General features: G+C 47.1%; 1 protein-coding gene across 1 annotated transcript; it reads left to right on the top strand.

Moving 5' to 3' along the window:
* The first annotated feature begins 307 nt into the window (after positions 1 to 307).
* LOC146209630 (uncharacterized) lies at positions 308 to 3337 on the top strand. The gene is made up of 2 exons (XM_084580735.1): positions 308 to 330; positions 2356 to 3337. Exons 1-2 carry the CDS (start codon positions 308 to 310, stop codon positions 3335 to 3337), a joined length of 1005 nt encoding a protein of 334 aa, XP_084436861.1.
* Positions 3338 to 26261: the final 22924 nt, after the last annotated feature.

Raw genomic sequence — 26261 nt, 5'->3', positions numbered from 1 at the left:
ATATATATATATATATATATATATATATATATCTGCTACCACACTTATCCTGCACGTCGGGACCAATGATTTGGCCCGCAGCACAGCCTCACCTTTGAGAAGTATCGAGACCTACTGACCTTCGTTGCTGAAGCACGTCCTACAGTACGTCGGATTTACGTCAGCCTTTTGCTTCCTCGATGCACAAACCGCCGTCGTGGGAATCGCAACGCTGCCACTGTGCGACACTGCAACCGTGAAGCGTGCAGCTTTAACAGCCGTCTACGAAATTTCTGCCGGCGTTCACGACATGTTTTCTTCCATGACCATGGTTTTGAGTGGTATCCATCGGTACGTGTTCTTGCAGCTGACGGCGTCTACCCAAGTTTCGAGGGCGTTGCACTGATGGCTAGCCACATACAGCAGCGGTGTTTCCGCTTTTCTACGAACGTTTCGTCTACATCTTGGAGCGATCATGCGCCCACTGGACCTACCGAGAAAGACGGCTCCTCGGACCAACCTGCCGCAAGCCAAATGTCCACAGCCCTGCCATCCACATCGGAACCTACTGCAAAAGAACTGTGCCCTACCGGGACAAATGGAAGCAAGTCCACAACGAAACAGCCCCCTAAGACATCTGGCAGCACCCGGCTGCCGCACAACTACCCTCTAAGGAGCAAGTTTGCGAACGGAGCGAAGGCCACGCAGAACTGACTAGGCACTGCTTCAAACGGTATGGTGACATGCTCGACCGGTTTTTTTAGGTTGAGAAAGTTGATTGACAAGCGCGTCCGATACCAACTTCATGCGTCCACTTTAAGTTCTTATGCCGCAGCGTCGATTGCTCCGAGAGGCCTTAGACTCGCTTTAAGGCCTGCTACATCTGAAATGTCGAGCCCAAACGCAAATATGTGGAAGGATACTCTAAAGAAAGCATCCTTAGAACTCGCGCGAATTGTCATTGATCATTACCAGTCATCCGTTAAAGACTTAACGAACAGGGAACGATAACTGCGTGCTACTCTCGATTTAACACCATTGCAGTACACTTTATTAGATGAATATCAGCAAAAAGGACTGCACAAGTGGAAGTTACAAAATCTAACAAGCTGCTTCGTGATAACGTTCCTTCCGCGTTCTCCCCAGAAGTGAACGCCAATGCTAAAGCTCCGTCCCAAACAAACATCGTCAACATATCAAATTTTGCCTTATCTGAAAAAGAAATTGCCGTGCTCTCGCGCGGCTTGAACTTTTGTCCAGCGACAGGCGGGTATAACGAGTTCCAGCTAGTAAAAGACTTAGAGAACTTCACACGCACTATGAGACTACGGGAGTTTTTTCATGAACGTCCCTCTTCTACGCATATGCCGTCACATTATCAATGGACCCCGCCTACTCAGCGAGATAAACATCTCGACCTATATATATCCGCTGTGCAACAAGACATTCTAAAGGTGTACGAAAAGCGCGCTATTTTCAAGCACAACTTGTCTGCAGATGAAAAGAAGGCAATTGATTCACTGCAGAACCGGCATGATATTGTTATCAAGCCCGCAGATAAAGGTGGAGCAGTGGTAGTCATGAATAAAAGTAATTATATCGCTGAAGCAGAAAGGCAACTTAATGGTACGTTTTATAAACGTTTGGACGCTGATCCTACTTGTAGATATAAAGAAATTGTAATAGACAGCATAGCTGAACTTGTCAAAGACGGAAAACTATTTCAAAAGGCAAGTCACTCATTAGTACCCCTCAGCCCATTCGCAGGGAGATTTTATCTCTTACCCAAGATTCACAAGCCTGGAAACCCCGGCCGTCCAATAGTGTCAGGCATTGGAACGGTTACTGAGCCTTTGTCCCGCTATGTCGACAGCATAATCAACATCATTCCGCCCACATTTTCGTCATACCTAAAAGACACCAACCACTTCTTAACAGATATTATCGACCTTGACGTTCCTCATGACTCCCTACTGGTGACGGTGGATGAACCTTCTTTGTACACTAATATTCCCCATTTAGATGGCATCCGTGCGGTGCTCGACGCATATGACGATTTATCATTTACAAAACCGGTCGACTCCTTCACTCTGGCAGTCCCGCGCAAGCTCAATCTACAGTTTAATAATTTCGAATTCAATGGGGATCATTTTGTACAAGTGAGCGGTACCTCGATGGCAACCAAGATAGGCCCAAACTACGCCAACATTTTCATGGGACTACTTGAGGACAAATTCATTGGTAGATGTAGCTTAAAACCCTTTTATTACAAGCGCTACATAGATGATATTTTTTTCATCTGGCACCATGGTGAATCAGAACTTATGTCCTTTATAGCAGGATTCAACAGCGTGCACCCATCCATTTCTTTTACAGAATCATATTCGGCATCGTCGATGAATTTTTTGACGTAACAGTGTCTTTGTCTGGCACTAAACTTGTGACTAAACTTTATAGGAAACCGTCTGACAGGCATCAATACCTCCATTTCGAGAGCAGCCATGCAAGGTACTGTAAGACAAGTATACCATACACTCAAGCACTTCGTTTTAAAAGAATTTGTTCAAAAGATTCCGACTTTGTTGACAACTGCGGGAAACTGCGTGATGCCCTAACAAGACAAAGATATCCAACGCAAATTATTGACGACGCAATAAAACGCGCTGATGTAATGGACCGCAAGGATATCCTTAGCTCACATGAACATACTCGACAATCACCGAACCCCACTTTAGTGCTAACCCATTGCGCGTCAGCACCAAATGTTAACGGCATTCTCCGAAAACATCACAATATCCTTATGCAGAGCAGTCGCCTGACCCAAATCTTCCCACCACCACCTCGTGTCGCACACCGAAGGTCGCGAAATTTGCACGACTTGCTAACTTCACCTAAAATGACTAACCCTCTTTCAACTGGCTGCCGCCCTTGCCAAAAGCCACGTTGTAAGGTGTGCGATCACATGACCACCACTACAGTAGTGAGAAGCACAGCATCAGACTTTTTCTGTAAAATAAAAGGTGACTTCACTTGCGACAGTAGCAATGTCATCTATCTGCTCCAATGTTCTGTGTGCGGACTCCAATACATTGGACAGACTGAACTGCCGTTCAGGTTACGATTCAACAACCACAGATCACATGCTAAAAGCTTGCCTAACCTTTCGCTTTCCAAACATGTCGCGATTCCGGGCCATTCGTTTGACAACATTACAGCCACAATACTGGAATCTGGTTTTAAATCTCATCATGAACGAGAGGTTCGAGAATCCTTTTTAATCTACAAATTCAATGCAGTTACTTCAGGTCTCAATGAAAACCTAAGGAAAATATATTTTTTTCCCAAGACGCGTGATTAGTATTGAAGTGAAGGTGCGTGACATGCTATGTTTACGTTTTTACATGTATTTGCTTTAAATACAAAAGAGTGCTCCAGTAAACTTGATTTGAACTTTCTACATGTCAGTATATAAAATATCTTTCTCTGTTTTTTTCACTAGCGACTGCTCCTCGTGTGTTGGATTTTTGCATTTATTTTGTGTGCAAAAGATGATTACATATCTTGCGTATGATTCTTAGTAATATCTTAAAAGATGCAATACGCATTGATCATTAGCTTGTGCGCATGTGAGCGGACATTGTGTGTCGAATTGTTATGTATCTGCATGCCACGCCGAAAATGTACTGCATGTGCGCCACACGCGCCATTATGAAATGATATAACCTCTTTGACAATGTATTATTTGTAGTTTTACGCGCATTTTATTCTATTGTCATTACAGTGTTACTAGTCACATTTCTTTCGATAGCGCATGTATTTAAGCGGAAAGCATAGGCTGCTCTGCGCATTCCTTGACGAAGGCCGGGCCCCGGCCGAAACGTCGGACAAAAACCTTTGTTTTCTTTTGTCCGCCCCTACCTCATCTTATACATATTTCTGGATCCTGGAAGGTATATATATATATATATATATATATATATATATATATATATATATATATATATATATATATATATATATATATATATATATATATATATACCTTCCAGCACTTTCACGTACGGCTCGTCAACCTCCTGACTTCGCAATACGACTATATATGACTATATATAGTCATATATAGTCATATATGACTATATATATATATATATATATATATATATATATACCTTCCAGCACTTTCACGTACGGCTCGTCAACCTCCTGACTTCGCAATGCCTGCATCACCGCCGAGATTTCTACTGAGTCAACTGCTTTTTCGTAATCAATGAATGCTATAGCTATGTATAAGGGCGGTCTCACCCGTGCAGAGGAGGTTGCACTTAGGAGGATCCGGGTCAGTGTTGCCCTTACACAACTAGGACGTGGTCATGCTTCCAACACTTATATCCTCGCCCAGGATGCCCGATCTGTAACAACGAAGATGTCGAGGCCGACATCCACCGCTTACTGTGGGACTGCCCAGCACTCAAGCCAACACGAATCCGGCACCTGAGCATAGCTGGCCTTTCAGCAACCAATCCTGCCTCATACGTCACTTGGACGCAGGGACCTCATTATCGCTCAATTCTGGACTTCATAAAATCAGCCAACCTTTTTCCATTCATTTAACCATTTATTCATCCTTCATCTCATAACCTACTGATGCCCTGAGGCAATAAATATCGACTTAAAAAAATGTATAAGGGCTGGTTATATTACTGTCTATTACGTATAAGATATTTACTAAGGTAATCACAAATCGAATCAGGACAACCTTAGACTGCCACCAAGCAAAGGATCAAGCGGGTTTTCGGAAACGGTACTCTACTATTGATCATATTCATACCATCAATCAGGTGATAGAAAAATGCTGGGAATATAACAAGCCCTTATACATAGCATTCATTAATTACGAAAAAACATTTGACTCAGTTGAAACATCGGCGGTGATGCAGGCATTGCGAAATCAGGGGGTAGACGAGCCGTACGTGAAAGTTCTGGAATATATATATAGTTGCTGCACAGCAACCATAGTTCTGCTTAAAGAAAGTAACAAAATTCCGATAAGGAAAGGTGTTAGGCAAGGAGACACAATCTCCCCAGTACTATTCACAGCTTGGTTAGAGGAAGTATTCAGAGACTTGGAATGGGAGCAGTTAGAGATAAGGGTAGATGGAGAATACATCAGTAATCTGAGATTTGCTGATGACATTGCCTTGCTAAGCAACTCGGGGGATGAACTGCAAATAATGATTGATGACCTATACAGGAAAAGTAGAAAGGCTTGAAAATCAATAGACTAAGGTAATGTTCAATAGCCTCGGGAAGGAACAGCAGTTTACACTAGGTAGCGAAGTACTGGAAGTAGTAGGAGATTATGTCTACTTAGGACAGGTACTAACCGCAGATCCGGACCATGAAAAGGAAATAAGAACAATAAGATGTGGATGGAGCGAATTTGGCCAGCACTCGCAGATTATGACTAGCAGCTTACCGGTATCCCTCAAGAGGAAAGTATACAACAGTTGCATCTTACCTGTACTCCCCTATGGGGCTGAAACGTGGAGGCTAACCAAGAAAGCTCTACTTAAGTTGAGGACAACCCAGAGGGCTATGGAACGCAAAATGGTAGGGGTAACATTAAGAAATAGGAAGCGTGCAGAGTGGGTCAGAGAAATAACTCAAGTTAACGACATTCTAGTGGAAATTAAGAAGAAGAAATGGGCATGGGCGGGACATGTAGTGCGAGGAGAGGATAACCGATGGCCGCTTAGCGTAACAAACTGGATTCCAATGGAAGGAAAGCGTAGCAGGGAGCGGCAGAAAGTTAGGTGGGCGGATGAGGTTAAGAAGCTAGCGGGGGTCAAGTGGACGCAGCTAGGACAGAACCGGGTTAAGTGGAGAAATATGGTAGAGGCCTTCGCCCTGCAGTGGGTATAGTCAGGCTGATGATGATGATATTCCGAGCATTTTCTATCACCTGGTTGGTGGTATGGATATGATCGATAGTAGAGTACCGTTGTACATCCAACTACTATATGAAAACATCGGATATAACGGATTTATTTCCTGCAGAAGCTACACAAAGATCATCATCATCATCAATACCAGCAGCAGCAGACAGATTATACCCACTGCTGCGCTAAGGTGTCTCTCATACTATCTAACTGCCTCGCCGTGGTAATGCAATGGTTAGGGCACTCGACTTCTGTACCAAGGATGATCCCGATTCCGGTGGTTGCTTTCTGATGGAGGCGATAAGAATGGCGCCTGTGTGCTGTGAAATGTCAGCGCTTGTTAAAGAAGGCCAAGTGGTCGAGATTTCAGGGCTTTCCACTACGGCGTCTCACATGGCCTGAGTCGCTTTGGGACGTTAAACATCATAAACCAAACCAAACCTTACTCTTCCAATTAGCCCGTGCATATAAAGAGGTAATTAAGCTGAAATAAAATGAAAGGGGTAGGAAGTACGAGAACTTTGGAGTTATGCAAAGAATTAATGTAGGGTTTTCCTATATCACTACTGCTGTTCATGCTTTAATTGAAGAACATTCGATAAGGCTACAGAAATGCTATCAACGTTATAATTTCTCCTTCATATTAGGCAAAAAGGTCGTAGACAGAGAATCGGCACCCCGGCTTCATGTAAACAAAGACACTATGCTGTTAGAAGACAGCAAGAAGGTTTTCCAACTCTGCTTATGTTTTGTGGGGATGAAGCAGTGGCTCTATCTTGAATTGTAGAAAAATAATGCCGTCTGAAGATTTTTAACAATTCATCAACACAGTTTATAGCTGTACAGGGCCACGAGATACCCAGACGTGCAGAATAATAGAAATATCTCGAGATGTAGCTTAACGAAGGCCAGAGGTGCATGGAAAAGCACAAACAGCATGTTAAAGCAAAACGTCGGCAAGGTGTAGGAATCACAAAATATGGGACATTGTGGTAGTATAACAGGTACGAGGTACTGATAGGCACTTGGAAATGAATCATGGTGACACGGCCTTATTCTGGAATTTCGATTCTGTCTGAAGGTTGAGATGCCGTTCATCGAGATTAGAAATAAATCAGACTGCTACTGGGAGATCAACTGCAGGTGCCCACGAAAAAAAAGAACATAAATTGGACAATATACGCAGATATGGGCTGGACATGGTTCCAATAATGGCAAGCGCCATGTGAAATTTGATATCAAGAGCGCTTGACAAACCTATGGTCTGTAATAGGTGACCAGCAAAAGTATATAAATAATTATAATGAAAAAAGCATTGATTCACACCGTCGCGCCGGTGCAAAAATGATTACGAACTGACCATTCTGTATGCAGGACACAAGAAGAGGAAATAAAGAGCTTTAAACGACAGCTAAGAACGCAGAATGTAAAAATTAGAATAAGACAATTGAAAAGAAGTCGAGTGTAGATCGGTCAGGGTCCGCATTGTGGGCTCTATTTAAAATTTAAATTTCACTGCGGTGGACAAAATTACGGCATAATCCGCAAAGCTAGACCCACTGGAAGCTAGCAACAGCCTTTACTTTAACGTATACAGCTAAATTTTAACAGGCAGATTGAAACGTTTATTTTCTGATACATAATGTGGCGCACCCCCACTCCTTGAAGCTAAATCAGGGTGTGTTAGAACTTAGAGCTACGAAAACAAAAACATTAACCAAGTAATCGTGATTATGCAAGGTGTAGTAAATCTACACATACTGTGCTCGTTTGATATGGTATTGATTCCAATGTCGACACAGGCGCAGTCACCATTCCTCTGGTCCGAAGGCTTTAAATCTAACCAGGGAGATGCCAGATCGAGCATCTGCGGTGCAAGCTAATTAAAATTGATTGGAGGCCTGGTGGCTCAAACACATACAAGCGACCATGGATTAAATGTAAAGGATTAGGCATTCATTCAGAAAAGGAGACTTCATCGACTGGTTTATAGCACCATTAAAGAAATATAAAGGAAAAATAGCGCCGATAACGGTACTACGCAGCGGGAAATTTGAGTGTTGCTCCACACGCTGCAGAAACACCTTACTTTTTTTCTCCAGCGGCATGCGCGAGGTGCATGCCTCCTGACCATTCACGTTACACTCCCACAGGCAACTTGTCTTCTTCAGGGGAGAATGATCATAAGTGGCATGGTTTATATCCACTTTTTCCTGCTTTATATACGCTCTGCCCAGACGAACACAAGTCCCTTTTTCGAAAAGTTGGCTAGGCTTGCAAACTGAAGCTCCCACTCGGCATTTGATCGTTTCTCTTTGATAATGTGTGACTGTGTCCGATATGACCATACATGAGTTTAGAGGTTGCGTCCCAAAGAAGGTTGTGGGTTCGAGTTCCTGGCTGGCTTGACAGTTTTCATATTAACTTCGACTCCAGTCGTTGTCGAGCCATCAAAGCGGCGATCGGGCTGGTGAATGATGGCAATTCAATTTAGTTGGTTTAGTATTAATCACGAACTCGGCGCAAAGAGAACGAGGGAAGAAACACAAGCACACTAGCTGACGACTGCCAACCAAAAAGCGGTAGGTGTTTTAGTCTTTAGGGTGTTGAGTTGTTTTTCTGCCGGTATCAAATCGATTATGAAACAAAACCGCTTTTTAGTTGGAAGTACTAGCGCGTGTGCTTGCCTTTCTTACCTTTTTTCTTAAGGGGGAACAATGCAATCTACACACGGACAAAAGGGGAGGACGAGACACACACAGCGCTGACTTACAACTGAAGGTTTATTTACGACACGTCGGTAAATATACAGTAGCATCAAGGGATATAACAGCAACCTAGTTAGAAACAGTCATCGCCACCAGAAAGCATACCCATAAGGTGGATCGTCCATTTCGTGTAATAGTTTCAGAGACGGAGACCTGGCAGAAACCTGTTGCATCATTTTTACAGAGACAACTCAAGCTACTAACTGTTGACGACCCATTTTTGGTAAAAAAATGCAGGACCTGTGGTTGACTTTCTAAAAGCTAACTCCGAAATGACATTGACAGGATGTTCTATCGACGTAAAGGACTTATATTATTCCATCCCCCATGACGACTTAATCAAATGCATTAAGGATTGTATCGACCAGCATGGGGCTATAAAATTTCAGAACGCGAGTAGCGTCTCAACTGCGGGCTTCCTTGAGCTACTGTCAACATACGTGAGATCCACCTTCGCGGAATGGAACGGTTCACTTTTCATTCAGAAGAATGGCATCTGTATTGGATCATCCAGTGCACCCATCATCAGTGATCTTTACTTGGCCATGAAAGATAGAGCGTTACTCAGCTCGATTCAGGGAAGCAATGTGAAACAAATCTTTATATTTGTGGATGATTATCTTGTGTTGTTACAGTGGGAACAGGACGCCCTCCCTTCCGAAACTTCCAAAGTTCTTAGCAATTTTGCAAGCGCTCTAAGCACATAGATTGTCACTCATTAACTTCCTACTAATGACTTCATACTGTTTTTAGAATTGGGAATTTATTTTACCCCACTCACTTCTGCTGGGCCTTTGAGCCTCGAGCCAACAAATCTCTTCTTCCTTTTGACTCAGCACACTCAAAGTTAGTTAAGCGCAGTATCATCAATTCATGTTTTGACAATTCATTCAAGAGATCCAGCGACCACAAACTGGAAAACAGCTTTTTCACCCAGACGCGCCGATTACTACAGGCTGGATACCCGCTGTTGTGCCTGGCCAAAGCCGCCCAGAAATTCAGCCGGACGCCAAACTTCTTTGGCGAACGCCTCCTTCACAAACTCTGGATACTTCACTGCAAAGCACCAGTGCACTGAAGGCGAGCCGTACCAAAGGGAGAGAAGCGACGTGTTTCAACATGAGCTGAACGTCCAGACAGCACGGCGCATGGCCCTGACGGTGAACCCCTTCTCGCCCCGCGGCATATTTGAAGCGAGAGCGCAGCGAGTTCTCCCATTGGCTCTGCGAAAGTGCTGCCGTCGGATTGGACCATTTTGAGCGTCAACGGTTCTCGGCGACGGAGTCTCAAGTGCTTCCGTTCGAGACTCCGAGTGTGAGTTCGTCACTAGCGTCCATCGCGAGCAGTTCGCCCCCTGACAGTGCGGACGCGGCGGAATCTCCCCGGCCGTCGCTGCGCGAGAACAGTCGCGTACGGCTATGTTAGCTTTCGGCCCCAGAGCCGAACTTGTTGTTTAAATGCCTGTAAATAGTGTATAAAGCCTTTTCTTCATCTCACCAACGCCGACTCGGATTCATCGCTACCGCCCAGGGAGCTGACAGCCCTCGTTCACGAAACGGGTGACGAGCGCTGCGTTACCAACTCCTTGGCACAACCCTGTTAACGGTGGGCTACTGTGTGATAACCCCACCGGCACAACTTTGGTGGCAGCTGCGGGATCCACTGGCACAACCCTGTTGACGGTGGGCTACTGTGTGATAACCCCACTGGCACAACATTGGATGGCAGCTGCGGGATTGACCGGCGTCAGGCACCTCGGCGCGGTGAGTACCTGAAGTTTCCCTCAAACGCCAAACTTCTCTAACACACAGGGTAGCTTAGAGAAAGGCTGAGCGCAGCATTGTGTTAACCTTGCCTGTTTTAAGCCTACAGCAAGTGTTTTGAAAACCAAGGGATGCTAAGAGGGAAATCAGTATGATAAAGGCTTGCGCATCTCTTGCTAGGAGCGAGATAGCGAACGTATAATACACTATTCTAAAAAGGCAATCAACAAGAGGCCGGTGTAAAAGATGGAGAGTTACAAGGTCAAAGAACTTCTCCAAATTTGTGAGGAGTTGGGAATCGATTTGGGCTCAACAAAAAGAAAAAAGGAAATTCTTGAGATCATGCAGGCAGAAGACGTGACGGTTGAGGAAGCCGCAGAGGCCTGGGATGATATTCAAGAGAGAAAAGGGAAGGAGGACGCCAAAAGGCTAGAACTCCAAAAGCGCGAGGAGCGCGATGAGCGTTAAAGGCTAGAACGCCGAGAGCGCGATGAGCGTAGGTTACAACGCGAGAAGCGGTTTTCCCGCTTAAAGAAGCTTATGCAGCTCGAGCTTTCGGCACACGAAAAAAATGTTGAAAGGCATAAAGCTTCAATTGCCATTCAAGGTAACAGTTCGAAGTCGCGGGTGGGTCTGCAACCGTTCCTCATCGCCGAGGATATGGCAGAGTACTTGGAAGATTTCGAGCGTGTCTGCAAAAGTAAGCGCTTCGAGCGAGATACTTGGGCACAAAAATTGGTAGCTATTCTCTCCGCTGAGGCGTCGGAAGAAATCAAGCGCGTGATAGACGTTGACTTGAAAACTACGATTACTTGAAAGAGTCTTTACTGAAAAGACATCGGCTGTCACCAATGGAACTTAGGGGCAGGTATCAGCGAGGGAAAAACTGTACCAAAACGTTCTTCGATTTGGCGTATCAGTTGAAAGCCGATATAACCGAATGGCTAGACAGTCAGGAAGTCTCGGAGCAAATTGTACTTGCACCAGAGAATGAGACACAGCTTGGGGAAGCGGCCGAGCAACGCAGCCGCAGCAGCGAGTCGATCGAGCCTCGAACAGAAGTTTCTAGGGTTACCTTGGTCGAGCCACTGGCAGCTGAGACGGTTGGAGCCGACTCCATCGGCGAGAAATCCGAAGTGACACCGTCCTGCACGCATTCCCACGTAGCTGTAAGCATTCCACCAATCGAGAGTGATGAACTGGAAGTAAATCAACCGCCTGGCAACTCAGAAGCAGAAGTTGTAAACTGTGGCGGAAATGTAGTCAGGCTAGGAGACAACAAATTGGCAATTTCCGAAGTCTCGAGTCGACGTAGATCACGACACACAGAAAAACGAAGTTGCGCTCATGGAAATTGCGCAGCTCACAAGTGTTGAACAGCTAAGGCAAACCCATGACGCGGGCGCTGTCGAGATCCACACTTGTAAAGTCGACAGCGAGCCCCTCTCCATCCACAATGCACGTTGCTTTCGTCCGCTGCTCCTGTGAGAGAAGAGACCACACTGGAAAGAAGATAGGAAGTAAATGCTTTGGGCCAGAAACATTCATTACGCCCGAGGTTAATGAACAAGTAGCAGCAGAAGAAAATGCAACAACGACAAGAAAGGACGCTTGTGCACTGCACGAGTGATAGGATATGCGATGGAGAGCGACTAGACAGGAGCCATGAATCTTCCTGTCCTGACGCGCTCAATTGTATTGGCGAAAACAACCTTGGTGCGAACATGGACCTCACGCGATCCGAAGCGCCGCAGCTGTCGGACGAACGTGATCGCGCGCCGGTTAGCGCTGAGCGATGCGGCACACCGGCAGATCAGTGTAACTTGAGAGGCGAGCCTGCAGAGGATATGCCTAGCTCGGGGGCTGGCGTGAGAGAGCCTTGTCCTTGTTCAGACGCGACTGGCAGTGAGTCTGCGCTGCTGGCCGCGATGCAGGCGCGGCGCCGCACTTCGACGATGTCGGCGCCATACTAGCTCCGGTTACCGGCAGTTTGAAAGAGCAGGCACCAAAAGCAAGAAAGCAAAAATTCAAGTGCAGCCGCCGAAAAGAGCGGAAAGGCATGTGCATGAAAGAATGCTGTCACCGAAAGGTGAGAAAATGCAAACGATCGCGAAAGGAAAAGAAGCGGCGATCTCAGCGGCACAAATGCACCCGTGCTCTGAAAATGCGCGATTGGTGCGCCAAGCGTAAGGAACGAGACAGATCGTTCAGCAAAGCGAGCAACTTGGGCTCGTCTGTTCTTTCACGCACAAAGTGGAAAGAAAGGTCTCGTAGAGAAATGGGCAGCCGAGGCTGTAGCGGAGGGAGGAGAGCCAAACCGCCCGAATACTGCTACGCATTCTGTCGCTTGCGGAAGATAGCAGCACAATGCGAACTCGGATGCTTTCAGTCATGCATTTCATACATAGCTACCTAAGACGAGCGTTTCGTCGCCAACGGTAATGCTGTAGGCAGACTGGGAAAAATTAAAGGACCTCCTTACTTCCTCAGTTGTGGTCTACGGTCCAAGTGATTTCAAGGAGACTCTTTTCTATTACTGATTATTAATCTTCCTTGCTACTTAATGTATCTTTAATATGCAAAATTGTTGTTTGAGCCTTGTGTACTGCATCCTATACACTTGTCTCTTGTTGTAGTGGGAGCAAAAAGGGGACAACAATTTAGCTAATTGAATTTGAAATTTTTCCTCTGTCTGGTGTTTGACGGGTGACCGAGGGTACTTGCTTGAGTTGGGTGTTGCCTGTTGTCGGTCGGTTTTGCAAGCCGCAGAAGCGTCTACCGTTACCAGTGGCGAGTGGCAAGGGCATCGGAGCGACCCGAGCGAAGTTGATCGGCGTGCCCCGGCAACAAGGCTGTCGGCAGAGATCCTGACCTGGCGAGTGGAACCCGAGGCACGTGAGGCTACCTGGCGCCCGGACACTGAACGTGAACTTGGAGGAACCTGGCGAACGAGCGCGCCCGGCATCCGAGCCACATGCGAGCAGCTCGTCTTCCCGGCGCATTGTCTGATGGCGGGGTGCTGTTGTGCCTGGCCAAAGCCACCCAGAAATTCAGCCGGACGCCAAACTTCTTCGGCGAACGCCTCCTTCACAAACTCTGAATACTTCTCTGCAAAGCACCAATGCACTGGAGGCGAGCCGTACCAAAGGGAGAGAAGCGACGCGTTTCAACATGAGCTGAACGTCCAGACAGCACGGCGCGCCGTGGCCGTGACGGTGAACCCCTTCTCGCCCCGCGGCATATTTGAAGCGAGAGCGCATCGAGCTCTCCCATTGGCCCTGCGAAAGTGCTGCCGTCGGATTGGACCATTTTGAGCGTCAACTGTTCTCGGCGACGGAGTCTCATGTGCTTCCGTTCGAGACTCCGAGTGTGAGTTCGTCACTAGCGTCCATCGGGAGCAGTTCGCCCCCTGACAGTGCGGACGCGGCGGAATCTCTCCGGCCGTCGCTGCGCGAGCACAGTCGCGTACGGCTATGTTAGCTTTCGGCCCCAGAGCCAAACTTGTTGTTTAAATGCCTGTAAATAATGTATAAAGCCTTTTCTTCATCTCACCAACGCCGACTCGGATACATCGCTACCGCCCAGGGAGCTGACAGCCCTCGTTCACGAAACGGGTGACGAGCGCTGCGTTACCAACTCCTTGGCACAACCCTGTTGACGGTGGGCTACTGTGTGATAACCCCACTGGCACAACACCGCTAACCCTCATATCCTCAATGGCTGAGGCCTTGTTGAAAGCAAAAGAAAAAAGAATCAGAGATAAGGGCAAGATTGCGGTCATCCCCTACATACACGGGATTTCCCACAACTTAAGAGAAATATGGAAAAGTGTAGGAATAGACGTTTTATTTTCAGCTCCGGATCGCTTGTCAAGCCTCTGCAAGCGCGTTAACCAGATAGGTCGTAAGCACACAGGATGCACCGGTAATCATCGCGACCAATTCGTTTCCCAGGTAGCACAAAGTGGGCTATGAAGGGTGGGCCCCGGTGGGCCCGATGTAGGCAATGCAGGACAGCCCCGGTGGGCTCAATGTGGGTGCTGCAAGAGGGGCCGACGTAGGCCCGAAGCGGGCTGTCAACAAAGCCCCAATTGGCCCCACTAGGGGCCGATGCAGGCAGCCCTTGCGGGGCTGCCCACATTTTTCCGGCATTGTTAAAAGGGCACATCCGGCCAACTCCCTGCGATGGTCCTACTTTGGACAGATTTGGGCAGCCACTTTGGAGGAACATTTTTTTTTTATTTCAGTTAGCCCCTCAGAAAATGACATAGGACCAATGCGGGTTCTATAGCGCTAGCCACACTTGGGCTTGCCCACATTATTCTCATAGGGGTTCGACGTAGGAAATTGATGGAAAGCCCTAGTCCAAGTTTTCCCAATCAATATTTAGGCACATAATTAAGTAATTACTTTATACATGTCTGCACTTTCTAAACAGCCACAATATTAAATTTTACAACAACTCATAACATTCATCTAGCCGAAATGACTTCATGTACATCTTGTTCAGGCTGTGGAGATGTGTGTTCTGAACAGTAATATTGTACTGCGAGTTGCAGGCTGTCCAAAGCAACCACATAAGAGGCAACAGTTAGCAATCAGTTTGTTTTAGTATATGTAGCGCAATTTGCACGAGCGCGAGAACTAAAGCCATGTAAATTTCTAATCGACTAAACATGGCCACAACTGTTATACAAACCATCCATAACAGTAATTTAGGGCAACATCTAATGCAAATAAAAGTTGGAAACAATGATTACGCAATTGCACTCACGCCTTCTAGCCCCATTACAGCCGATGTGGGACCGACAGCGGTTTTTTGTGGGCAGCCCCAATTGGGCAGGGTGTTGGTTTTGAACCTAAAGCCCACTTGCTATTGCACATGCCTTCAAATTCCCCACAAGGGGCCAATTTTGGTATCATGCGGTCCCTCCCGCCTTCCAGCCCCATTACGGCCCATGTGGGATATAAAGCAGTTTTATGTGGGCAGCCCCAATTGGGCTGGACGTTGTTTTTGAACCTAGAGCCCACCTGCTGTTGCACGCGCCTTCAAAGCCCCCACAAAGGACCGACTTTGGTACCATGCGGGCACGCCCGCCTTCCAGCCCCATTACAGCCTATGTGGGACCTAAAGCGGTTTAGCTAAGGCTGCCTCATTTGGGCTTCACGAGAGCTTGCCCAAATTGAGCCCTTATTCATATTTCACCTACCCTCAAGTAACCTACAAGGGGCCGATTTGGGCAGCATGTGGGTATGTCCGTTTTCTTGCCCCACTACGGCCGATGTTGGTCCCATAAAGATTTAATGGGGGCGGCCTCACTTCGGATCTATGAGGGCTTTCCCATAAAAAGCCCACATTTAGGTTGGATTGCCCTCAAATATCCGGCAAGGAACCATTGTGGTCTGGATGCAGGAAGTGCTCTGCATTAGCCCAAGAAACGCCGCTATGGGACCCATGCAGGAGGAGCAGGGGCAAGCCCAAATGGGGCTTGCCCACATTTGCCCCATCGGGGACCGATGCAGGTTTTATGATGGTTGCCCCAGCCCCACTTGCCTACATGGGACCTACTGGGGCCCCACACTCTGTGCTACCTGGGTTCCTGTGCTCAGGGCGTTGTATATTCTATCCCCTTGTCTTGCGGCCATGCATACGTAGGCCAAACCGGCAGATGCCTCAACAAGAGATTGTCTGAGCACAATTACAATGTTACGCAACGTATCTCGGGCCATCTGGGCATTCATTGCAGAGATTGCAAATGCAACCCTGAGTTGGGCAACACGAGCGTGATAAGCAGTTGCGGTGACAAAACCACGCGAGAGATTATTGAAGCCTTAAACATTGCGCATCTTAAAGAGCATTGGGTCAGCACCCCCTCCATAGCCCTAATAGATAAAGAATTGCAGTTCTTATCAGGAGCTAGATGATCTGCGTTTTCCTGTATGCTTTCTTGTGACGATTACTGTTTCTAACTAGGTTGCTGTTGTATCCCTTGATGCTACTCTATATTTACCGACGTGTCTGAAATAAACCTTCAGTTGTAAGTCAGCTCTGTGTGTGTCTCGTCCTCCCCTTTTGTCCCTGTGTAGATTGCGCTGTTCCCTCTTGCAATGAGCCAACTAGCCCGCAACGTTTTGTTCAACTTCCTTTTTTCGTGTTCACATACATTCGTGTTTCGGCTAATGGGACAATGCCATGCGCGAGGGATGCTGCTACGCCAGGACCTTTCTCCACATATCCCCTCTGACGCGCCATTCACTCTTAAAGCATCGCTAACAGACCTACATGTGGCCTAGATTTGTCCTGTTTACATTTAAATCGTCTTTGCATCTTTCATATAATCTTGCACCTAAATGCATAGTTATGCAAAAATAAATCACATAGTCTTCTTAAGTGAAAGGAATTCGGACCGAACTATGTAGATCCAGCGTACTATTTCCAGTTGAATGCCCTAACTAAACCACTGTGCAACATGTCCTGGCGCAGTTGGTATTTCCGATTCCGACCAGAGCAAACATCCACCTTCATACGTGCAATGGCCTTGTGGCAGAGCCTCCGCCTCGCATTCGGGAGCCACCAGGTTAGATCCCTGGTGCCCCCGGGTAACCAGCGGTTTCCAATGGGTACAAGATTCCCCCTGGCCTAGTGCTCAGCTCTTCTGGGTGAAATGCTTGTGAAAGGGGTCATGGACCAAAAACGGCCCACATATGGGCTTCTGCCGCGCGATGCGGACTTATGGTCGTCCGATGGCAGAACGAATGACTGACCAATTGCCTTCGAAGCTTTCGCCATTCGACAGTCCTGGTTTCTGGTTTACCAGTTTTCTGGTTGACAAAGCAGTTCACTTTGACAACCTGCTTCCTGGCTGACAAAAGACTAACATTGTGTTAATTGCTATCGAAGTTGCCCTGCTTCTGTACGTACTTTGTAAGCAATAATTAGTAACCCATAGGTGAACAGTTCTTTCAAGTCTTCAATGCCACACTTAGTTTGGATTTGAATATTACTAGAATTTATTGTCATATTTGTAAACAAAGCAATAAGGTTTAGGAAAGGATTTCTTGTTTTCCATCCATCACCAGATATGCAGCCAATTAATTCCCGGGCCGTTTTCCACCAATTAATGCATGACCTATAAGGCCTTCTTTATTGATTCCTTCCTTTTTCCTGTAGAATGTCCATCTCCTCGGCCTACTAGTAATTTTAATAGCGTAAACACTCTCTCTACTGCTGACAAAATCTGTGTACAAAGCCTGATTTAGTCACGGTATTTATTCATTCATATTGCTTATATAAAATGTTTTCTGCTCAGAGTGCAATAATCTTTATTTTCACTCATATACTCTCCTTTCTGTTTCTTGATTTTAGGCTGCCTATGCTTATTAGAGAATGCATTTTCCTCCATAAATGAACAGTAATGAATATTCTTAACGGATGCATTGTTCTAAGTCGCCAGAAGGTTAGCCCAAGGATAGTAGTCATGTCACAAATGCCAACTTCGGCCTAGATTTTTATGAAGGTGTGCTGTCGAAATGCGCAAAACCTATGGCGTCATCATAAGCTAATCGTGGATGTAGAAGTCGCCCACCGACGCCCGAGGCGACACGTGGCCACCCGCGTCCCATATTAAGACGGGTTCTAACAGGAGATCAACTGAGATGAAATTGACGCGAAGCAATTTTTCGCTTTTTGCTCTGCTCTCCGCTCATTTCTCGAGCTTTGCAACAATGCTTCCGAAGCTGCGGGCGCCGCTGGCTTTGAGTGGAGACACGGCACGTGTAGAGGATTATTCCTCGAAATTCAGTTCGCATGTATATATTGTTACGATGAATTAGCAAAGGGGTGTTTATTGACAGTGATATGGCAGTGGGATCAGGTGAAGCCTACTAGCCCCAGGCACCAACGCTTTTTCCTCTTCTTCTCCCAGACCATCACAACCCTTCGTCGTCGTCAGTAGCGTGACATTTCCCCCCTACTCAGCCTAAGCCGTCTGGGCGTGTTCGTGAGTCGTGCGAGGCTGACACGGCTTCAAGCGGGCAACATGACATAGTTCGGTTTTGGCACACCGACGACCCGATGCTGTCAGGCGGGCTATTGCATAAGTTAAGTCACTGATGCGTTTGACAACCACACATGGTCCGTCATAGTGGGCCAAGAGTTTTTGATGTAGGCCACGGCGTCGAATTGGGCGCCGCAGCCAGACTAGATCACCTACAGAGTACGTGACCAGCCGGTGACTGGCATCGTATCGCACTTTAGAACGTTCTTGTGAAGCACCAGACCGTAATCGGGCGATTCTCCGAGCTTCTTCGGCGAGACAGAGGGTCTCAGCCAGGCACGGGTCTTCACGGCTTGTGAAGGGCAGGATAGTATCCAGGGGGTAGTGTGGCGGTCTGGCGTAGAGAAGGAAAACTGGACTGTACCCAGTCGTCTCATGCGTGGCGGTATTAAACGCATACGTGATGAAGAGTAGTATGGTGTCCCAGTTCTTATGCCCTGCGTCCACATACATGGCTAGCATATTGATAAGCGTTCTGTTGACGCGCTCAGTCAAGCCATTTGTCTGGGGATGGTATGGCGTCGAGTGTCGGAAAGTTACGGAGCATAAACGCATGAGCTCTTCAATAACATCAGCCGTGAATTGTAGGCCCCGATCAGTGATGACAATTCGTGGCGGCCCGTGTCGTAAGATGACTGAGTGCAGCAAGAAAAGCGACACCTGATGCGCCGTAGCAGAAGTAAGAGCGGTGGTTTCACAGTAACGTGTGAGATAGTCCACGCAGATTACAATCCAGCGATTTCCATCCACGGACTTCGGAAATGGACCTACGAGTTAAATGCCTACTTGATCAAACGGAGCTGTCGGGGGCTTCACAGGGCGCAGCAAGCCAGATGGAGTTGCAGTTGGACGTTTGTGGCGTTGTCATTGCTCGCAACTGGCAACGTATTGTTAATCGTCGAGCGCATTCTGGGCCAGTAAAATCTTTCTTGAGCACGGTGCAGTGTTCGAACCGATCCCAAATGCCCAGAAGTTGGATCATCATGCTTAACATGTAATACGTCCGTGCACAGCGTCTTGGGAACTACGAGTAAGTATCGCTGGCCGACAGGAGAATAACTCTTTTTCCATAGGAGGCCATCACGTACACAAAAACGGCTTGTAGGTACGCTGGCTTCGGCGGCGGCAAAGAGAGGCTGCAGACTGCTATCATTTTGCTGTTCCGTATTGAAAACACTCGTGTCGGGGAACGTTGCCTCGATGGTCGATATATAATTGACAAAATCGTCACTGTCAGGTCCAGTTGTGGCCATTGGCATCCTAGAAAGACAATCTGCGTCTGCATGACGCCTCCCGCTTTTGTACACCACGGCAAAGTCATATTCCTGTAACCGGAGGGCCCAGCGTGCGAGGCGACCACATGGGTCTCGAAGGTTCCGCAGCCAACAGAGTGAATGATGGTCAGTTACGATAGTAAATGACCGTCCGTACAAATATGAACGGAAACGCTGCACAGCGAAAACTACAGCCAGGCATTCCTGTTCGGTGAATGTGTAGTTTCGCTCCGGCTTGCTCAGGGTACGACTCGCGTACGCGATAACATGCTCTCGTTGATCGTGCCGTTGGACAAGGACTGTACCGAGACCGATTCCACTAGCCTCCGTGTGAATTTCTGTCACTGCAGCAGGATCAAAGTGACGTAGGATGGGTTTCGATATTAAAAGAAACTTCAGCTGACGAAATGACGCGTCGCAGTCTGGTGTCCAGCCAAAAGTGGAGTTTTTGTTGAGAAGGCACGTCAATGGGTAAGCAACGTCAGCAAAGTGATGTATAAAGCGTCTAAAATACGAACACAACCCTAGAAAACTGCGCAACTCCTTCACTGTCTGCGCGGGTTTAAAAGACTCAACAGCGGCAGTTTTCTGGGGATCCGGCATTACACCATCACCATTGACAAGGTGTCCTAGCACCAGCGCTTGGCGCTCTCCAAAGCGGCACTTTTTCGAGTTTAGAATTAGGGCGGCGTAGTGCAGACAATTCAAGACGCGTACTAGACGATCATTGAGTTCTTGGAAGGATTTCCCAAATATGACGACATCGTCCAGATAGCAAAGACAAATGTCCCATTTTAAGCCGCGCAAAACTGTGTCCATAAAGCGTTCAAATGTGGCTGGCGCATTACACAGCCCGAATGGCATAACATTAAACTCATAAAGGCCATCTGGCGTTACGAAGGCTGTTTTTTTCTTATCCGCAGGGTCCATTGGAATTTGCCAGTAGCCAGATTTGAGATCAAGACAAGAAAAATAGGACGCACCAGAGAGGCAGTCGAGGGCATCGTCTATGCGAGGAAGAGGATAGACGTCCTTTTTCGTAACAGAATTTAGACGCCGATAATCGACGCAGAATCGTCACGAACCGTCTTTCTTGCTTACAAGAATAACAGGGGCAGCCCAGGGGCTAGATGACTCCTGTATCACCTTCTTCCGTAGCATGTCCTCCACTTGCTCATGAATGACTTTGCGCTCAGATGGGGACACGCGATATGGCTTTTGACTTATGGGACGAGCCGAACCAGTGTCGATAGTATGATGGGTCCGATGTGCAGGGCGAGAGGTCGGTCCATCTGTTTGAGAAAAGTCAAACATAGGCGAAAAGGGTAGAAGAATATCCACAAGAGTACGGCGTTGAGGTGAGCTGAGATCGGCGCTGATCATGCGGAAAATCGAAGTTTCATCAGTAGGCAGAGGTACAGTGGCACTCGTAGCATCTATGACCAAAGCAAAGATGTGGGGCGCATCGGGTTCACAGGAGGCAAGCTTCAATCCCGTTGGTAAGACTGCGGGCTCGAATGATGGATTGATTGTCCATAACGAGGCACTACCGTGATGCACGGAGATCATAGAGTGAGGGATAATAACATTTTTCTTCAGGCATGCTGAGTGAACAGGTTGCACCACGGCCTGAAATGAACCCTGGTCATGAAGTGGAGTGGACACGGGGACAAACATGGCAGACAAAGGTGGAACTACTGTGTCTTCGGTAATACTAAAAACTGTTTCTTCATTGCGGCCACTTTCAAAAAGAGTCGGCAGATGTGAGCCGTCAAAATGAACCTCTTGACTTCGGCAGTCCACGGTAGCGCCACAAAACTTCAAGGAGTCCATTCCTAAAGACTACGAATTCGGCTTGAAAAATTGCACCACCCACAGACACTTGCGCACAATACACACCCAGTGGCCGCAACGCCTCTCCACTCACAACACAAAACGTTGAAGCACGGTCATATTCAAACATCACTTTGCGTCCCAACAAGGCCTAAACTGATTACTCATCACAGACACAGTCGCCCCCGTATCCACCAAAGCTAATGTATACACACCATCAATAAACACACGAATTTTGTTTTTGAGCATTATAGTTGGAGCGATGTTTGCACACAGCACATTTCCAGCGGCCTCACCCCCGTTGGTCGCGCTGGTTAGTTTTCGTGCTGAGCATGCTGAGGCGACATGGAGCGCCGTTGTGGTGATGGAGAACGACGCGCACGGAAGGCGGGTGGTGGAGTAACACTTCTATCAGATGCAGGGGAGTGGTCGCGGATATTCTGGTTATGGATGTTGCGGTAATACCCACGCTGAGTATTTGATTGTTGAAAAACAGGATTGTATTGCCGAATGTTGGGTACTGTTGGAAGCACCGGACGGTTATAGCGAGGTGGGAACCTACTGCGGCAGTATCTGGCGATGTGACCTTCGACGCCGCAGCGGTAGCATATCGGCGGGGAAGGTAGAAAATGCTGTTGCGAATAAGAGCAGGGACCCAGGCAGCACAACAGCCCGGGCCAATATTGTCAGTGAGTTGGCAGAGATCAGCCCTATGTAGGCCCAGCGCTGCCATCTTATGGCTGGTATTGGTTGTACCATTCTATAACACGTCCAACACTGGCCCTGAGGATTCCATTGGTAACCAATATTGTTCGTACCTATTTATAATGATAACAACATTGGCCCGTCATATCCGATGCCCTCACAATATCGGTGGTACCATTATACAAGGATGGCAACGATGGGCCTGGATATCCGGCATATCACCGGTGTTGGCGCTGCCAAGGGAAAAGGATGGCTATAACGGACAGCACTAGCCGTCAGTCCACTGATGTTGGCCAATATTCGACATATGCTGGACAATAATGTCAGCTCTGTTACAATGGCCCGCCAATGTCAGATATACACTGGCATACCTTACATATCAACGGTATTGGCATTGCCCTTTCATAAGGATGGCTATATCGAACAGCGTTAGCCATTACTCCACTGACGTTGACTATTATATGGCATATGCTGGACAATACTGTTAGTTCTGTTACCATGTCCCGCCAGATGCATTGGCATACACTTTAGTCAACATTGTCTTGTCTATTTCACCTACTGGTCAATATTAGATGCAAATTAGCATGTGGCTGGAAATATTCCGTGGGAAACCGCATTAGCGTGCTTTTGCGGTTGGCAGGCTCATTTAATACTTGGAGTCGTTAAGTGTGCTGTTATAATCGATGTTTTGAAGTTACCTTTGCAATTTTTAATGCTTCGGAAATCTTGTGTTTAAACAGTTATAGTTCCGCGGTGCTGGTTTCCGTCGTGTTTGCTTTAATTCCACCTAGCTGTTTTTGATGTTGCTTGGGATTACACCATGTTCTTTTACACTAGATCTTCATTGACTTAAGCTGGCACTGTAATCAATCCACATGTATACTGTGACGAATTTGGATGAGACCGACGATCGGTCAACGGCATCAAATAAGTTCACCACCGTTTGCTGGTCCGGGCGGCGGCGGCGATAAATAGCTCCACGCCGACCGAGAGATCAGAAAGAATCAAAACGACATGTCATAGGCAATGGTTGCTGCATAGGCAATGGTTGCTATTTTTTGTATTCTATTCGGCAATGGTCTAGGTTCTTCCATGGCTGCTCCCGTGGCGATTCCTGCTGCTCTGGGTGAAGAGAATTCCAAAAGTTTTAGCAAATTTCTTTGCCCCCGAGTGTATCAGTTTTAACAACAGTGGCTTCAAACAGACGATTACCGCAGGACACGCATGCAGTGCGATGCGATTAATGAGCGATAAGCGTCGGCCTATTAAGGCTCGTACGTGACTCAGATCGACTATGGCGAGCGCGGTTCCATCGAAATACACTTTAAAAATATACTTGGCCGTTCAAGCTATACGAATACGATGCATCGCAGCACATACTTTCGCTTAAACGATTCAACAATGGTGATCTAAATTAAAGCTGGGTTATTGAGCGGTAAATTAAACGTCGGTCCGCACATGCATGAACGTTCCCACATATGGCAAATCGTATTGACGCTTCCTGCTTCGTTGTCGCTCTAAGAAGTGAAGTATTAGAAAAAAATGGAGAGAAAACACTGCACGTACAATCTCAGTATGAATAATATTAAGGTTATGCTGAAACAAATAACTGGGTTACAGTTTCACTTTTCTTCATCGCACTCGTTCGCACATTTGTTTTTTCTCAAGCGTCCACTGTTGTTGACGACACACCGCGCACTTCTGTTCCAGTCCACTGAGGGCACTCACTCGCGCCGAAATATGGACGCTCTGTTCGCTGCTTGCTAGGGTGCATTGAAAACATCACAAAGGAAGAAAAACATTGAGGCACGGCGCCAGCAACAGCGGCGCCGACTTGCCCGAGTGGATGCGCTCTGCAGGTGGGGTTGCCGGGTTACACGCTGCGCGATGCAATCCAAGACGCAGGCCCTGACGCTCCACGTGTGGTTCAAGGTGCACACGGCCGCCGCCCGGGCGGGAATTTACGACGCAGTGCGTCAGCCGCTATACTTTAAGGCTCTATTTCTTTCATATAGCTATTTGACATACGTGCAGCTAGCGTAACTGACGTCTTAGGCTTTGCAAGAGTAGACCATTCCATACGTGTAAAATCAAAAATACGACTACAATGACCATGGCGCATTAATCACTGATGGAATATCGCACACATACGGTACTGGTAAATGCTCTATGATTATCTTGAAACACTTATTCGGCAAACGAGTACGCCAGCTATTTGCTAAACAAGCCGCGAATATTCAAATCACTGCAGTGGCAAAAATGATCGCAGAGCCAGCTATAGAGTCGCCCGCGGCACGGCGGCGGGCCGGCTTCCACATTTCACAAGAACTTGAAACGCGAAATATATCCGCGGGGGGCTTTGTCACACTGAATTTCATAGGAACACAAAATAGCTTCGTGTAGCGGCCAGTATACAAGAGCGGCAGCTAAGCAGAACAACTTTGATTCGACGCCATGCCAAGTGCATGGATAGCATAATTTTAGAATTTCTCGTTTGTTTGTTCTTTTTTCCGCACAAGTGCGAAAAAAAGAAGTCTGTAACGTTTCTCCGCTTTTATTCACACCCTCAATTTCGCGATTCCGTCGTCCTTCACTGCAATACAATGCTTGCGCTACATATGGCAAGAAGGAATAACTGTAGAGTTCAAAAACTAAATAAAGCAGTCGTTTTACAATTAAGCTTAAATCGGTATCAAAGCTTATTTATTCTCTAACTACCTCCGTGGTGGAACAGTTACAGGCGTGCGCGGGGAAGGTATTTTTTTTTTTTTTTTACAAATATTGTGTATGGAGAGAAGATACCCACATGTAAACTGACTTGTTAGCATTTGAACGAAAAAAAAATGTGAAAGAAAAGACTGGAAACACAAATAAAATACGAAAAGGTACAATGGGTATATTAACAACTGGATTACAATGACACATCTTTGTTTCGCACACGCTCGTTCGCACAGTTTTCCAACGCCTGCTCTCCGTGCTGACGCACCGCTCAATCCCGTCCTCGAGGCTCGCGCACTTCGCACTCCTGTCGTTCCCCGATCGCTCTCTCTCACCGCATGCGATGCGAGCAAGGTCCGATGTTGCATGCGCGCGTCGAAATCCATGCAGGTGCGCCAAAGCCGTGGACGGGTCGACGCACCACTCAGGGTCCAAGGGGCGGACGGCCGCCGCCCAGGGGAAGGAATTGCGCAGTAATAAAAAGACAAACGCTAACAGACTGGAGACTTCTTACAAACATTTCCGGGCTCTCACAACAGGTTGCATAGAGAAATGTGCTTTTACCGCATTTTCTTGGCCAATAAAATATACGGAAGAAACTAAACTGAGAAAGAAACAAGCGCCTAATGAATCGGGCCAACAAACGACTAATCCAGCAGATAGAATGATGCTGACGGTGCGGATATATGAGAAAAAATGTAAGCATGGTATGCAACTACCTTATAAAGAGGTGGCAAGTCGTGGTACTGAGATGCTTAGCTCAATAATTTTCAACAAACTTGCTTCAAATCCTCATTTCAGGGTGATTGAAATATTCCACTCGATTGAGCACTATTGTATGAAAGCATTTTCGTTGGTATGCTGAAAGTGAGCAAACTATTCGTAGTAGAACACAGCATTCACAAAATACAACTTGAACAGGTTTGGGTGTTGTAAACAAAACAGCTAGGCGCCTCTCCAGGGCGACGACGCGCTTCGCTGCTGGCACAGAGCCCTACATAGATGAGCAGCAACAGCAGCGCATCGTTCAAGGCTGATTCAAGTCCTGTCATCTAGGAAACGCTTGCTAAACGGAGGGTACAAAACCGAGACCATCAATCTGCTGAAAAAGCGATTACTCAAAAGCTCGAAGGATGACGCGACAATCGCTTCGCCGGCATGACGGCGGCAGTTGTATTTTGTTTCAAAGAGGGCGCTCCGTTCTTTCGTCCCTCCAACGGCCGCTT

Source organism: Amblyomma maculatum, chromosome 1 (assembly GCF_055883805.1).
Source record: "Amblyomma maculatum isolate TAMU_Amacu chromosome 1, ASM5588380v1, whole genome shotgun sequence".
NCBI lineage: Eukaryota > Metazoa > Arthropoda > Arachnida > Ixodida > Ixodidae > Amblyomma > Amblyomma maculatum.
The sequence above is the reverse complement of the archived record's forward strand: the minus strand, read 5'-3'. Positions and strand labels throughout refer to the sequence as shown.

Bases quoted from the DNA above. Each gene is read 5' to 3' on its own strand.
- LOC146209630 (XM_084580735.1), top strand. From the start codon at position 308: ATGGTTTTGAGTGGTATCCATCG. The intron at 331-2,355 runs GTACGTGTTCTT...TTTCTTTTACAG, and splicing joins GTTTTGAGTGGTATCCATCG to AATCATATTCGGCATCGTCG.